This window comes from Halichoeres trimaculatus, unplaced genomic scaffold (genome assembly GCF_033239565.1).
Source record: "Halichoeres trimaculatus isolate MK-OKI-2021-1 unplaced genomic scaffold, fHalTri1.1 fHalTri1_scaffold_16, whole genome shotgun sequence".
Lineage (NCBI taxonomy): Eukaryota > Metazoa > Chordata > Actinopteri > Labriformes > Labridae > Halichoeres > Halichoeres trimaculatus.
The window spans coordinates 2,665,852-2,682,930 of NW_027437194.1; the positions used below are offsets into that span (position 1 = coordinate 2,665,852).

The window sequence follows — 17,079 nt, forward strand, 5'->3', positions numbered from 1 at the left end:
TTCCAGATTTAAAGACAATCTGTGCAGAGGAATGGGCCAAAATCACACCTGAGCAGTGTGGGCCATTAGTTCAAACATACAAAAAGCTTCTGGAAGCTGTCATTGCAAACAAAGGCTTCTCCACTAAGTATTAGATGAGTCTCAGTTAGCGTGTTCAATACTTTTTTCCTGTGTTATCGTACTTAATTCACCATAATCATTATTTATGGACCTGAATGATGTGATTTCTTTTCATGTGTGGATTATTTGAGTTAATACCAATGTCTGGAAGAAATTTTGTTTGAATTGCATCTTTGGAAATAAATGTGATGAGAAAAACGCGTTCAATACTTATTTTGCCCACTGTATGTGAAGGAGTAATTCATAATTTGGGTTCATACCTTTGGGTTTATCTGTGTGAAATACTTTGAGTCATGTAACGAAGGCTTCATGAATAAACCTGACAGACAGATTGACAGCAAGTTTTTCAGCCCTTTTTATCGCGGCTACGTTTTCCCTCATCGTCTCATTCATAACACTTAAAATAAAACCCCTCAGAGAAAGGGGTCCATTTACCAGCTGGGTTTCAAAAGGAACGGTGGCTTGAATGAATAATTACAATGTTGTGTAACTGTGAGGCAACACAAAAGCTCTGACAAGCCTTTTTATTAAGAGAGGAAAGAGAGAATATTAGATCGACTTTACAAAACGGAGGACAAAAGAGATTAATGTCCTATTGATGATTTGAAGTGATTTATTATTCATGTAAAGTATAAAAAGTGAGCTGTTATTCAAGACGGTTTGCTGTGAGACACAGGTTTGTGCCGGGGAACACAGGGTATAACAAAAAACTGCTTTACTCTGAAAGAGTATGAGAAAACACCAGCCCCTCCAAAGGATGCACACACTTCTTCATCCAATCACTGAGTTTACTAATCATTCATGGTATTTAAAAGAAGCTGAAATCAGCTGATTTATTCCACCTTTAAGTAAAGTGATTACAGCAATTACACAAATCAGCGTAATTTCTCAGAACAGCTGCACTGCGGTTAAAAAAGTGATTTTTAATCACACGTCAAACAAACAAGAGTTCAGCAACAAGTCTTAAGTGTTTTCTCAGAAATAAGCTAGGCTAAGAAGCTAAATGCTAACACCAACAACACATTTTTTTTTTATTTGCTGCATTTAATTTATTTTACCTTTAACTTATTTTCTTTCACTGTACATGGGGATATGCTTAAATTCTTACATATTGTCATTTAAATCTCTTTTCTTTTTTCATTTTTCTTTTTTTATGTTTTCCTTTACTTTATTTGGTGTTGGTTTTTAGCCTTTTATATGATGTCTTTTCTTTAGTTCCTTACATTTCTCCTTTACTCCTCTTTCATTTCTCCTCCTGTAGTTTTTTTACTTTTTTATTTTTTTACTGTTTGTTTCATTTTGTACAGCACTTTAGAAAAGTGCCAAATAAATAAAGTTTATTATTATTATTATTATTATTATTTTTATATTCATAAAAGGGAGAAATTTTAGCACAGTTATTTGTTAGCTTACCAACTTTTACTAGTTAATTATTTTTGATGTTTTTTACTGTTTGTTTCATTTTGCACAGCACTTTAGAAAAGTGCTGAATAAATAAAGTTTATTATTATAATTATAATAATTATTATTATTCATATAAAGGAGAAATTTTAGCACAGTTATTGGTAAGCTTACTAACTTTTACTAAATAAATTTTTTTTGCTATTTTTTCCCTCTGTTTCTGGCATATCCTTGGAATTTCTCACCCAGTTTTTTCACTTATCTTAAGTAAAACAGTTTCAAAGACTGTGTAATAAATGGACATGAAGTCAGTGATGTCACCCATCTGCTTCTGTAACAGAGATTTGAAGAATATCGTCAACAGAGGCCATATATATATTTAAAAATTTTGTTTTTACTTCCAGTTTTCTTTGGATTTTCCAGCAGGAAGCAGGGATCCATAAGTGTGACTATCTGGCAGTCAAGCTTGAAGTCAGAAAAAAATTACTTGCAGTTACAACAACTGACCACTAAATGAACCTCAAAGCAGTTGAGCAGCAGAGAGCACTCTATAGGTTGGCAGTTCCACCATGAAGGCCACTGCATTTAGGAGAAAATTAGTTTCATATAGCTGTTTACTACAGTGACCACCATGCACCAGAGTTATAATAAATCTGAAAATACTGAGTTATAATAAAAAGACTGATGGAGAAGTGAGCTCCTAAGACCCAAGCCATTTTTTGTACCAGGATGTAAACAAGTTAAATTTATGGCCTGACTTTCCTGCAGCCAATCTCCAGCTGACTCTCAAAGAACTGCAGTTTTTAGCACTCCCCCGTAGGCTTCACCTATGAGTTACAGCTCGGTCAAAACCCAATAACAATGGTTATTAATTCTGTCCAGCACAGACGGCACTATGGACTGTCAACTGCTGAGGACTTCACCTCTTTGTGTTTACTGCAACAAAAATGTGGCTTTCTAATAGCATTGGTAAACAACATGGAAGATGTTTTTTATATTACTCCTTATCTATTTTGGAAACTACAAAACTTAAGACGTGTGGTTCATGGATGACAAGTTTACTGAAGAAAGAAGAGGATGAGAGTTGGGGGAGAAAGCAGCAGTTAGCAAAGGAACGACAATGAAGGAGACGTCAAAGAGACTGAAACAGAATATTCAAAACATTTTCTGATCCCTGGCTTAATGTTGTTCTGAAATCTGTTTTAAAGCTCTTTTCAGGAGCTTCCCATACATGGTGAATTTGGCGCCCTCTATTGACAAAGTGAGGCCTCTTTTTCTTCGCCGACTGTGCCCTGTACATTTGAAAGTAGTGTCTTTTTATGGGCCGAAACTTAATCTTGCTTCCTTTAAAGATGCTATCAGGAGGATCTGTTTTAACTGGGCTGGCTCGCCACTTTTTGGCCCTGAGTCTCTCGCACACTGTCTTCAACGAGCCGTAAATCAATCCAGTCCTTCTTGACTTGATCGGGAAGCTAAGAAGTAGCATTTCAGGCATCAAGAGGGCACACTTTTTCAAGACCACTTAAAAAACTCCTCACATCTCCTTTGAACAGTCAGCTGATGTTTCCCTGAAGCACTCATCAGGTCAATCTGTAAAATGTTTAACGACCAGAAAAAAAGATGGAAGTTGTCCCTCACATGATGAGATGTGTCACTCACTTTGCTCTCAGTAGATCCTGGTCTTTGAGGACTGATCCTTGCAGATAGATGACCCTTTGAGACCAGAGAGGGATCTGCAGCACTCTCCGCACCTGGAGGTCCATTTCAGTTGGGCACAGGATCACCACGTAGTAATCCTTTAAGATCATACAAGGACAATGTGAGTACCTGTGCAGTAGGATGTGAAAGAAGAGCATAAAATATAGAAAGGCTTCCTCTGTGTTGTTTCATACCTGCAGTCGGGGATGGGCGTAGAATTCATTTAGAAAATCCATAAGCAGATCTATTTTTAGCGCGCTGACACACAGCACTACATGCTTTTCTGTCTGGGCTCTGTGGCGGCTGTAATTCCCTCCAGACTTCTGTCTCTCCATCCACAGATAGATCAGCTCCTCGAACTGAGAACACAACACGCCGAGTGAAGCTATGAGTCAAAGACACGCGGTGACTCGCAAATCACCCGCAAGACTTCCCACCTGCAGAGGCAGCACCACCAGAGCCACGCAGATCATGATGACCACCAGGAGCTGGGACGGCCATATGCGCGGGGTGACGTCTCCGAAGCCCACGGTGGAGAAGGTGACGATGCAGAAGTAGAAGGAGTTGAAGAGCGAGAGGTTTTTACCTGCTCGCTCCAGGTGCTGGATCCCACATGTGCTGCACGGGAAAGGTCAAACTTAGCACAAAAAGTAACAAAATCTTCTCTGGCAATCCTAAACAACAAAGGTAAGCCTGGTATTAGCTAAAACACTAAACTTATAGGGATCTATTCATGTGCTTCAGTATCTGTGTCTGCCTTAACCCCCCTCCTCTGCCTGGATGTTGATGTTTTTTGTTGTTTTGGGACGTTTCTGGGTGGAAAGTAGTCGTGGCTACCTCAGCCAATCACAGTGTGCCCAGTGTGCAAGGGACTAGCAAGTGGAAGAAGCTAGCCTGAGTGACTAAGATAGTAGACGTAGCACTGAGGAGAAGCTTGGCTCGACTTTCACTCGCTTTCAGGAGCTCTGAGAGAAGCATGGGACAAAGAGTGGTGCAAGTTAGCTTTCTGCTAACCAGGTATGTTCAAATTCCCCGTGATTAGCTTGTGCTAATATGCCAAGTCAAGTGCACAGCTCTCAAGTCTCTACCACGTAGAAATGTGATGCTACAGGTGGTTGCTGGGCTAGTGAGTGTGTTCATGCAGTCACAGTCGGAGGCTAACTTTAAAGTTCTGCTAGAAAAGTCATCATTCGTCTCGTCTGTTCAACAGTAAAATGAAGTATTTGTTGAAATTTTGAGTTGTTATAAGGCATAGTGATGTATATTGTGCAACAAACTGTGCAAAAGTTGTAATAAAGATGTGGCTCCAATGTAGGAATAGACCGATTATCGACGCCGATATTTAGCATTTTGAAGCAGATCGGCATCAGCCTTTTTTTAATCCAGCTTCGATAAGAAATTAATTTTCAGACTATCTTGTTTTGGCTCCAGTAGAGCCACACCCCTTTGTCTGAGAGGCATGCAGAGGCAATTTTTGGAGAACTAGAAAACTGTAGAAAACTTTAAGAAACTATTTATCTTTTAAAGTTTTGATTTAGCTTTTAAAGACAGCAGCTAAGCCTGGGAGGTTTTTGAGAAACATTTTCTTAAAGGCTTTAAACAAAGTTAAGTGTTGGAGTTTGTATTATCCTAAATTTTGACGCCAATATTTTCACTCTCACCGCAAATGAGTATCGGCCCCAAATATTGGTTATCGGCTTCCTTCACAACTGATTATCCGTATCAGTATCGGCCCTGAAAAAACATATCGGTCTATAGCTACACAAATGTCATGCAAAACAATCCAAAAGCTCTGCAAAATATAAAAGTCTTGTTTTTGCTTTAAATAAAACAAAGCAAGAGTTTGAAAGTGTTGCGCCTCACCCTGTGAAGACCAGGCAGAGCAGGGTGCAGATGAGGATGAGGACCTGGTTGAACATGGCTGAGTTCGTCCTCTGGATGGCTCTGTGGACGTCGTTCTACCAACAAAAACACACTTTTACACTTTTTACACTTTTTACATCTGATATGGAGAACTCTGCTCACACGCTTGGCTCAGCTCTTCGTTTCAAACAGAGATGATCTGATTGTTCTCTCTGAACCAGCGTGTAAAGCTGCTTCAGACAGAGCCATGGAGTGACTCACAGCGCCCGGTCTTAACAAAGTCATTAACATGTTGATTAAAAACAGTTCATTAACAAAAACAATTAGGCTAATGTTTTTGACTCACGATCATGTTCTCCAGAGCACACTTGGCGAGCCAGCAGTTGAGAAACACAGGGATGAAGATGTTTCTTATTGAGGGCCAGAAAATCTGCAGAAGAAATGAGACACTTTATTTTCTACTGGATCAAAGTATTTCTCAACATGACTAAAAAAAAAAAAACCTCAGGAAGTGCACGCTGCCGTATGGTTCGAGTACTCTACCTGTGAAAATCTACAACCTGATGTTTCTAATCCAAAGTGACTGTGAGTTAGTAGTGAAAACCTCAATATAAAAAAGAAAATCTAGGGATTGTTAATCCTGTAGATCACATAGTTGGAAAAAATAATTCAGACACTTTAGTTAAATTATGCATACAGTATTTCCAGGGAGAACTATTTCCATACAATTATTTGGATATCAGGAGGTTTAAATTTTTTTCCTAAAGCACCTCATATCTGTGACCAACATCTGTTGAATGTGCTTTCCTAGTTGTCACTGCATGTACCCGGAGTTTACCCGGTGCTGTGTGACCATGAATGAGCTCTATCAGGCAAATGTCCTCACTTTTAAAGGTCCCATATCCTGCTCCTTTCCTGCAGTTTAAACTGGATCACTGATGTCTTCATGAAATGGTAGCAACATGTTTTGGTCCAAAAAGCCAATAAATCAAGCACAGCAGCATTGTTTCCAGGCTCTCATAGCCCCTCTGTTCAGAACGCTCTGATTTAGTGGGCGTGGCCTTCACATGTAAATGAGCCACCGCTGATACCGCCCCACTCTTCCACGTCACTGAGAGCGGCGCCACGAGCTCCGAGTGCACAATGTTTAGAAAACAGCGAAGCTCGTTTACCGTAACATTACAGGCTAAAACAACAGGCTAACTGCAGCTAAAGTTAGCATCCTGAAGCTAACACAGAGACAGGGGGGACACTGGGGAAAAGCTCTTCCATCTGCTCCACAGCACACAGCATTTAAAATACTCACATTTCCAGGGTCCCAGGTTTGTTGGAGGATGGTTGGTCATGCGCCTGGATTCAGGACCAGTCTATTGGCTAGCCCTCTGTTGGACTGTCCAAAGTTGGAAAAGCAGTCGGCCGTGAAGTGACTAGCACACACATGCACAGTTTTACTGAGTGTAGCTGGAACATTTCCTGATCTCTAGACACTCAGTCTGTCTTCTTCTGAGATGGGAAGGGGGTTCGGGGGTATCTGCTCCGGTGGACCAATCAGGTCAGACTTGCTCCTGATTGGTCAACAAAGGGAATCGCTGACATCGGCAAATCCCCAAACTCCAAACAGCTCGTTTTAGGTCAGGATTTTACATCCACAAGCTCTACTAAGTTCAGGTTTGGTCATTAAATATCACATTTTGTGGGCCGTTAGTACGCAGCGCCATCGCGGTGTGGAGACATTTCCTCTTTAATATTCCTCATGTATGAACTTAGTGATCAAAAAACAATAATACTGCGCGTCAATTATTAAAATTTGCGTCGATAAATGTTTATAGTCGATGAGCAGGGAAAGGAGAGAAGCGGAGTGCGCAAGTGAGTAAGAGGAGCACACGAAGAGAAGAGAAACTGAAACTTAACTATGGTCATAGATATGAGGTGCTGTAGGAGAAATACTTAAACCTCCTAATTTACAAATATTAGCTTATCAAAGTAGTACCATGATCATATAAAAGCCATTTATCAGCGTTTCACTGCTTTTTCTTAGCTTGTTAACATCCAGGCAACAACCAAGGTTGGTAATAATTAACAGTTTGAGTTATAAACTATAATCACAGACGGCTGACTTCTTCAAGCTATGAGAAAATATGTTACAGGTTATATTTAACATGTGTAATTAAGGAGCTTGACGTAAATCTGAGTATTAATAACCAGAGGAATCAAAGACATCTGATAAAGACGGTTTTACCGTGATGATGAAGGGAACAGTGTTGATCATCTCCAGAAGAAAAGACACCTGGAACATCTGCTCCCAAATGTTCCCCTGAAATGAAAAACACTTTTACCGGTTTTACCTGCGAGCACACAATAGACGGTGAGTCATACTGAAACGCACTTCTTAATTGTAGTCTGTCACTTCTATCGACCACTTAATCCTTCGCCTCCACCAGATCCTGTAATTACCATCTGTCCTTAATGCAGCCGTGACAGATGACTTCGGCTAATTGCACCACTTATGAAATGTCAATCTCTGCGACTGTAAGTGGCTAATTGAACCTGACTGTAAGATAGTTAGCACAGGGATCTGCTTCAAGTCTGTGTGTTTCTTTCTTCTTGTGGCTTACCTTGTAGCTCAGGTACATCAGTAGCATCGTTTCCAGGAAGCTAATGATGGCGACAATAACCTGTACAAACATGAATTGATAAAAAGTGGTAAAATCAGGGCTTCTTCTCCAACACACTTAAGATTTTTTAAGTTAAAGATGTTGTGAGGAGGATCTGTTTTAATGTGACTGCAGCGCCACCTTCAGGCCTGGAGTGTCACGCACACTGTCGTAAAGATGTGACTTGTGTAATGTGAACACATTTTCGTTGTTTAAGTCAACTTTTTACGAGGTAAGTTACATAGCGCCGTTGTTTGAAATGTGACAACAAGCTAACGTTGTAAGTTTATGCTGTACATCAGTAGCAGGCTAAATGTAGCGCTGCTAGCCATCCAGTCCTGCTCAATCCGATCAGGAAGCTACTAAGTAGCATTTCAAATCAACCTATATTGGTGCTGATAATCTTATTTTAAAGTGTGGACTACAATCAGGCAGATATCTAGAAAGGAGACTTTTTGAAAATCATTTAGAAACTCCTCACAGCTCCTTTGAATCATTCCGATATTATTTTTCTTTGCTTATTTTTTCTGACTCACTTGAATCGCCCAGACAGGAAGCTTTCGATCCACCCAGAAGATCAAGCCCCTGTCAAACACAGCACACAGTAACAGTTTTAGTAACAGTGAACGATAAAATGTTTATCTAAATATCTAAATAAAGGGCAGGGAGCTCTGATGCTATCTGTCTCCATAAAAAAAAAAACTCACTGAATCTGCAAACTCAAAGCAATGAATTAAAGCTCCTGTGAGGAACTTTCAATTTGTGTTGCTTTGGCGCCCCCTGTGGATGAAGTGGACTGAATTTGTAATTTGAAACAAAATGTGTGATCCTGCTCTTTCTAAAAAAAAAGTCTATCTATAGAGCTACAGTAGAGAATGACAGTAAATTTTATTCTCACCAGAAGACTTTTACGCTAATTAGCCGCAGTTAGCATAAAATTAAGCTCAGTTCACGCAGGAAGTCTGCTGGTTAAGCTTTACCTCCTCCTGTAAATCCTGTATCAATGTTTTTACCCATGTGGGGGATTTCTGCAGTGCAAAGCTAAAGCAGGCTACTTGGCTAACTCAGACAGCACTCTGAGAAACAGAGCCTACAACGCCAAGCATAACTGTATCTCCATTTGGCAAAACATGTTTAAAATCTGTGAGTAGAGTTTCCAACTGTGATAAATTTCAGTAACTTACCAGTTGATCTCTCTGTCCTGCACTGAGCCATTCCACGGGGTGTCAAAACTACAAGTAAAGATGAAGGAAAGAAAGAAATAAGGGCGACAACAGCTTGAAAAGTTAGTGAGAAGCAAAGTTTTTGAATCTTATCACACATGAAGCAAAAAATGTGGATTAGATTTCATAAACCCTGCCTGTCCTTATGAATAATTTATTTACAATTCTTCCATTTTTGTTAATGTGGAAAAAACTGTTTCATTCAATCAATAACTGTTAATATTATTGGTTTATTTGAACAATGACAGTATACAATACTTTTATAATCAGACTGTGGTTAGTACTTGACTCTGATTGGTCAATACTCCACAGTAGGGGTCTGTTATTTCTGAACAGCACACTGTTGCTAAGACTACGGCCCTAATCTCACCCTGATAGATTAACTGTAGCCAAACAATACCTGGAAATTTTATATCTAAGAGAGAGAAAAGACAACAAATGGTTAAGACAAAAAACCGTAAGCTTTAACCATAGACTACAGAGGGTATGCTTTTACGCCACTTCCCCTCCGGGACACGCCCACTGTCAGCTGGACTTGGCGTTGCAGAGCGCAGCAGTAAACACAGTGAAACCAGAAAAAATCTGGAAGTCAACATGAAATTAAGGATAATTGGACTTGATGGTGAGTCATAAAAACTACTGAAGAACCAGGGGTCCACGAACATCGACATGTCGCCAGAAATCACATCCTGACAAACGTGATGTCAGTCCCACGACACTACTGGCAATGTTGCTTCAGCACATAGAAGTTTAAAGTGAGTATAATTAAGGACGATACCTTTCACATCTGAACTGATACAGTACCAATGCCCAGTACCTGGCAATCAGTATCTGTACTCAACGGTACCAATTTTGTTACTTTTGTTTGTTTATGTGGTAATAAATATTAACTTGTTAAAAAAAAAAAAAAAAAAAAAAGTTTTACAATTTAACATATTTAATAGGGATGGTATCGGTATCAGGCTGATACCAGCCTTTTTTCAAGGTATCGGTACTTGTGAAGGCTGCAGATACCAGCAGCAGATTCTCTAGGAAAGAAAATCTTACGTCGAGTAAGTCCTCCTCGCCACTAGTTGCTGCTAACTGCTGTGGTTTAACACTACAGCAAATGTGTGTCACGTCCTGTTCAGAGAACATGAATGAACCAGGGAGAGTTAAGAGTTAAACTGTTTTATTTTGCTCTTAAGTTTACTGAAAAAAATATTTAAACTCTAACAGTTGCTAGTTTTATTGTGCACTTTTAATATTTATCAAAAAGTTTCCAAACTCAGAGAGAGTTGTTTGTGTTTTATTTTGGACTTAATCAGGGTTCCTACAGCTCAAGGCAAGTTAAATTTAAGACTTTTTAAGACTTTTTTAATGACATTGGAAATAAAATTGAAAAACAAGTCGATAACGAACCACAGTTGAAACAAACAAAACTAACAAACAAAAACACAACATGAATTACCTGGGTTAAAGGCTATTTTAACCCAATGTTTCTTTTACATAGAACATCACTTTTGACCTTTTTTTAACCCCATTTTTACAACTTTATGCCTATTTTACCCCCATTCATCTTTTTTGGCCACTGTCACAACCATTTTTGGAATTTTTTCATGGTTTTTGAAACTTAATTTCAAATTTAATTCTCAATTTTGCTGCTATAATCAATTTTCCACTTTAAGAATTTTTTTTTCTGATTTTCCTCATTTTTTTCTCTCTCCAGGCACCCTAGGTAGAACCAAGACATGCGTCTGCTTTAGAAGTTCCTGGTGCAACCACATCACCATTTTGTTAGTTCCGCTATTGTGATTACGTGATGTTGCCACGAGAGTAAATCAAGAAATTATTTAGAAAAATAGATAAATGTTACTTGATATTTTTTTTACTTCAAACTAACTGAAATCTTACCAATGTGTTCAATACGACTTTTGAAATTTGGATTTAAGACTTTTTAATGCCAATTCAGGCCTAATTTTGAGAATTATGAATTCAATGCCTTTTAAGACTTTTCAAGGATCCGCAGGAACCCTGTTAATGTCAGAGTGACTGCTGTCTTTGATCAAAATGATCTTTGACTGTTTATTGAAATTTTATGCATCAAAAGTACTAGTAGTATCTGTGAGTGAGTACTCAAGAGGGAGTACTTGTACTGATATCGGTCTAAAAAAAAAGTTGTATTGAACATCCCTAACGTTTGTTCATTTCTCAATATGCAAACTTGCAATGCTGTGTTTATGTCCAGCTTGGAAAATTGCCCCTCCCTCACAGTCACACAGCACAAGGATGTGTTTAGGTACTCAAACATGGTACTGTTTGATTTTACACGAATCTTTGCTACAGACAGAATTCAGTCGGTACCCATAAAAGTACCTAATTCTAAGTATAATAACAGTAAATAAACTTCAACAAGGCTATGGAGTCACTATCATAGACTGTAAAAAAAAAAAAAAAAATGGATGTCATCTCCCTCAGTTTAAAGTAAGGTCGCCACAAAACTGCTCCCCCTGGTGGCTGGCTGCAGTATAGGTCAAAAAATCCATCTCCCCAGTCATTCCAGATGGGCTGTGGTCAGACTTTAACAAATTAATACACCTGGTAGAAATGTTTCCTACATCTGATTGTTGTGGTGATTTGAAGATATCATCTGGCTGCTTCGTAGTCAAGTCCTCTTTTTTCTGAAAAGTTTTGTTTTCATTAATTATAAGAGGTTAAAAACAAAGCTTTATGTCCCGTTTAACAATGATTGACAGCTTTTGTCACCCAGCTCCAGTCAGGGGGTATCTTGGCTTCACTGTGCGTGTACGTAAAGAGTAAAGACATTGTCCAGTTGGAAATTGTTGGAAATTATTGTTTTCTTGGTAAACAGACGTGTAACAGGCGCTTCAGGTAGGAGAACATGTATGTGTCATGTTCGAGTACAGCGTGGAAAACAAACTGGCTTTCTGAGGGTAAAGTGAAGTGCTGTGAAATTGCTTTTTACACCGACATTAAACACCATCCATTAGAGTCGGAGTTAAATGAGCTAAATTACACAGTGGAGCTGACCCCCAGTGTCGCTTCTGTTCCTGTTCTCCTCTTTCTCAATAGAGAGGCCAAGGTGAGCGTCACCTCCTGTGGGGATACGCTCCCCGCTGACGAGTGCCTCACACAGCCACACTTAAAAGAAAACTAACTATCCTAAGTTTGCTGAAATCTTGTGTTTTCTCTTATTGGGAACAAACCATTTGCCGCTGGGAGCAGTCTGTGGTCCTGCGATGTGACTGGGGTTGTCCGTCACCACCCTGATGATGTAGAGCAGGCAGGTGAGCAGCTTCAGGGAGAAGTTAAACACACGGATCCTAAGACCTAAAGGCAGAGGAGACGACCATTTACAACACAGATACAACAAACAGCTTCACAGCAGCGCCGATAATTTGATTATTTTTATTCATCACGAGGAGCATCAGAGGATGTACGAGCTTTCATCTGTGTAGATTTACAGTTCGTGGGTAATAGTGCTGCAAATGTTATTTCATTGCATTCAGCACAAATAAAGCAGAGTCTTTCATTGTGACGTCCATCAACGATGCCGAAATGCTAAATTAGAAATTCATGAAAAGATAGCTTGCACTTACTTGATCTTTGGTTTTTGATGAAGAAAAGCTTCAGACGCTCCTTGAAGGTGTTTTCGTTCACATAAAACTCTACCTGCACTCTGCAGAGGAGACGGACAAGAACAAACAGATGAGAAAGAGAAAGAAAGCAATCAGGAGAAGCAATTTGGGATTTTCTTTTTGGAGCAGTTTTTCAAAATTGAAACTTATGACAGCGTGATCAAAGATAATGCTGTTTGTCTATTCATGTGCCTGAAGAGCGTTTGGTAATTTTCTTTGATTGTGTTTTCAATTATTGGGTAACCAGGTAGCTGAGGGACACGCAGCTAAAACTGAGGAGCTGAAACAGCAGCGGTGACATCATCAAGGGTGGTTTCAGCCAGAGTTAGAAATAAGAAAAAAAGGACGAGAGAGGGGAAACAATGAAAGGAAAAAAAATATTTTTAATAAAATAATAAAATAAAATAAAAATATTAAAAATACTATTTTTAATAAAATAAAAAATAGTAATTTTTTTTTTTTTTTTTTTTAAGTACCAGATACTGTCAGGAAATAATAATAAAAGGATAACGTTGATTTTTTTAAAAGTCTGTTTGCTATTTAATTTGCTCTAATTTCACAAAGGTAATTACAGTCAAGGTTTGAATTTAAGTAATTTCACCTTTGCTTAATGGTTTTAAACTAGACTTTTCGTTTTCAATTTGAAATCTCACAAAAAAAAAAAAAATGTGACCCTCAACAGATAATTATTTTATCATTTACTGTTATTTGATATTATTCCTCTTTTTTTAACCTTTTTTTTTTTTTACTTTAACTTCCTTTATTTAATTTTCTGTTCTTTTTTTCTGTAGATAATATTCGTAAGGTAAAATGATTTTTTATTCAAGTTTCTCCTTTTAAAGCTCCTGTGAGGAACTTTCTGTTTGAGTAGCCTCTGGCGCCCCCTGTAGACAAAGTGGCACATCTACACAGCTACCTGCAGTTTTCGACCCATCATAATTCAACAGTATTTTCTAACAAATCTGTCAAATGTTGAGCTCTTTTTGGATATTTGTTGTAGCTAAATTAGAAAGTTAGTTTCACCAATATAAGCCTGACACCTACCCCCATGTGATGATGTCAGGCATTTAAAATTACAGCATAAAAAATTCAACCTGTGTTGTCTGTGGTTCTGGCTTGATGGTTTTGCCAAACAAAGGCATTGCTGTTAATTTTGTTGAGTTTCAGAAACAGATCAAAAAATTCTTACAGGAGCTTTAAAGCCAGTGCTCTGCCTTATAAAACAAAGTACATAGATTTGAGTTTATTCTACACAAGATCTACGCTGTAGTAAAAATTTTTCTTAATATTTTACAAAGTCAAAAACATGGCTTATGGACTAGGGGCAGGCACAAATATATTCTATATAACCTTTTTGTGTGTGTTTTTTTTTTTTTGGTTGTAGTAGTAGTCTTATTTATAATTATCATTATTCATGATAAAACTATTATTAAAACTATTATTATTATTATTATTGTTGTTATTATTATTATTATTATTATTATTATTATTATTATTATTATTATTAAAATAATAATAATATTAATAATAATAATACAATATTTGTCACATGGCAGACATTTAATTTTTTTTCCCTGAGTTTCACTGTAGTAATATTTGTTCTTTGAATTTTAAAACAGTCAAAAATACGGCATATGCTCAAGGGACAGGCACCAGTATAATCTTTTAAATCTTTTTTGTGTTTTTTTTTGTTTTGTTTTTTTTTGTTTTTTTTTTTTTGTTGTAGTCGTAGTTTTATTATTTATTATTATTATTGTTATTGTTGTTATTATTATTATTATTATTATTATTATTATTATAATTATTATTATTCAGTCCCTATATATAATACAACATTTGTCACATGGCAGACATTGAATTTTTAATTTATTTATTTATTACCCCCCCCCCCAAGCTTTACTTATTTCATCATTGTGGGGATTTTGGATTTACCCATTACATCAGATTAATTTCATCATGATCAGATAAAGAGTGTTTTTATTAGTATATTTGTATATATTTTGGAGTTATCTGACAAAAAACAACAACAACAGAGCGGTCACTGTGATCAACAATGCCATCACTGTCACCAACAATGAGGTAGCAGACGCCTATTTCTATGTCTGTCAACTCTACGATCGCCCACTGCTCGTTATTACAGCAAAGCTCAGTTAACTGAAAACACACGTGCATGCTTAGGAGCAACCATACAAGCACGTTTTCAGACAAAGCAGAACACAAAGGGCGCTGGTTGACAAGAGGGGTTAAAAAAACCTCAACCAGCAAGTAGCTTGGCAACACAGAGCGAATCTTTACACTATTAAGGCCTAATCTTCACAGAGCTGACTTCAGAGGAGAGTGCAAACAGAGGGAAATGAAGAGAGCGCGAGCACAAAATGGATTAGAGGAATTTGATGGAGGTTGAAAGCTGCTGTAGAAATTTAGAGTTCTGGATCGTGGCTGAAAGGTTCACAGTGGGATGGGGAAAAATAAAAACAGTGTGGGTAGCTGGATGGAGTGACTCCGCGTTTGACAGCTATTTCAGAACGTCTGGTACAAAAAAACAGAAGAAAAAAAAAATCCCAAAACAGAAAAGAGGAAACCCTTCAGAGGGATCCTCTGTCATCCGTGTGTCCACCAGTTGGGCATCAATATGTCACATGTGAGGGCTCTACAGACTGTTGTCAGTCTGTCTGTCTAACCCCCTTCACCCACCCACATTCACACTCACGCATTGTGGTGCAAGTAATGGCCCATAATCAGATCCTGTCGAGCACACAATTACCAGCTGAAGTGGTCTGACATTAGTCATACTCCTGTCACATAGAGTTTCTGGCGATAAGACGCTCTGCTCTGGGAGTAATCAGATCTTTTTAAAAACTAATTGCGGCATAGAAAGTTCTGCTACTGAAATTATTCTGTGGCTCTGAAAGTCTGATAACATCAGATTAATCCACCTTGAGGTGTTCGTTAATAACAGAGAGAAACCTGATCATAAACCGAGTCTGAAACATGTTTCTAAACCGAATCATAGCTCCTGCACATCTGATAAAATACTTAATGAATAATGATACTTTTGTTCGGGCAGAAAACAAATTGATTGCTTTAGTTTTGAGGGATGGACAAGGTATACTTGTAAACTTGTAGCGTACTTCAGTAGCCAGCTATATGTAGCGCTATCAGCAACCCAGTGCTACAACATACCCATAGGCTAACGTGACAACAAGCTAACTGTCAGTTTGAACCGTAGTTTAGCAGCTGTCAATATGTAGTGCTATCGGCAGCTACGATATACCTGTAGGCTAACGTGATAACAAGCTAACTGTCAGTTCACACACCAGTTAAGTAGCCCATATGTAGCGCTATCGGCAGCATGGTGCTACAATATACTAGCAGGCGAAAGTGACAACAAGCTAACTGACAGTTTGTACAGTAGTTTAGTAGCTGTCAATATGAAGCAGCACGGTGCTGCAATATACCTGTAGGCTAACATGACAACAAGCTCACTGACAGTTTGTACTGTAGTTTAGTTGCCATCCATATGTAGCGCTATCGGCAGCCCTATGCTACGATATACCCGTAGGCTAACATGACAACAAGCTAACTGTCAGTTTGTACAGAAGTTAAATAGCCGTCTATATGTAGTGCTATCGGCAGCCGGGTGCTATGATATACCAGTAGGCTAGCGTGACAACTCACTAACTGTCAGTTTGTACAGTAGTTAAGTAGCCGTCCATATGTAGCGCTATCGTCAGCCAGGTGCTATGATATACCTGTAGGCTAACCTGACATCAAGCTAACTCTCAGTTCATACAGTAGCTTAGTAGCCGTCCATGTGTAGTGCTATCGGCAGCTTAGTGTTGTGAGACGTGTCTGTAAATTGTAACGTTAGTGAATATAGCTCATCGACCCAATCAGGAAGCTAAGAAGTAGCATTTTGAAAAAGTTTATATTGGGGCTGAGAATCTGATTTTGAAGTGGGGATTAGGTTCAGGCAGATATCCAGAAAGGAGACTTTATCAAGACCACTTTAAAAGTCACAGCCCCTTTAAACTGAATAGTAGAAAATTAGACTATTAATGTAAACATATTGCAGTGTTTCCTGAAGTATCATCGCTACTAGCTTCATTCACCTGGCTTTGTTACCTTTAGGGTCCTTGTGACAACAATAACAAGAAAACACATTATTTTCTGTTTGCATGGTTCTACATAAAATTTCACTTCTATTTTCATGTTTTTACAATGTCGGATGAAATATGTAGTCGAAAAAAGTTATTGATTTTGGGAGGCAATTCAAACTACTGTCAACATTTTTTTCTTCCCTTTTTTGGGTATATATAAATCTTTACAAAAAATCACCAACTATCTTTTTCTTTAAAATACTTAATAAAACTCAACATGTTTTTGTTTGTAGATTGCTGGATTGACATATTGTAATTAAACCTACAGCCCTCAAGAAACTGTTATAGACAAAATAAAACTCTGAGAACAAGACTTTTACAA

The 17,079-nt window shown here is 38.2% G+C and overlaps 1 protein-coding gene across 3 annotated transcripts in view; it reads right to left on the reverse strand.

Moving 5' to 3' along the window:
- kcnt1a (potassium sodium-activated channel subfamily T member 1a) overlaps positions 1–17,079 on the reverse strand; it is a 50,086-nt gene that overhangs the window by 23,486 nt on the left and 9,521 nt on the right. For all 3 annotated transcript variants that reach the window (XM_074690281.1, XM_074690282.1, XM_074690280.1), the window contains exons 3-13: positions 12,559–12,638; positions 12,166–12,289; positions 8,921–8,968; positions 8,273–8,321; positions 7,698–7,757; positions 7,322–7,396; positions 5,429–5,512; positions 5,083–5,177; positions 3,657–3,837; positions 3,414–3,578; positions 3,181–3,317 (exon numbers count right to left, since the gene is read on the reverse strand). In XM_074690281.1, the coding sequence (XP_074546382.1) occupies positions 3,181–3,317; positions 3,414–3,578; positions 3,657–3,837; positions 5,083–5,177; positions 5,429–5,512; positions 7,322–7,396; positions 7,698–7,757; positions 8,273–8,321; positions 8,921–8,968; positions 12,166–12,289; positions 12,559–12,638 (1,098 nt within the window). The remainder of the gene's footprint in view (positions 1–3,180; positions 3,318–3,413; positions 3,579–3,656; positions 3,838–5,082; positions 5,178–5,428; positions 5,513–7,321; positions 7,397–7,697; positions 7,758–8,272; positions 8,322–8,920; positions 8,969–12,165; positions 12,290–12,558; positions 12,639–17,079) is intronic.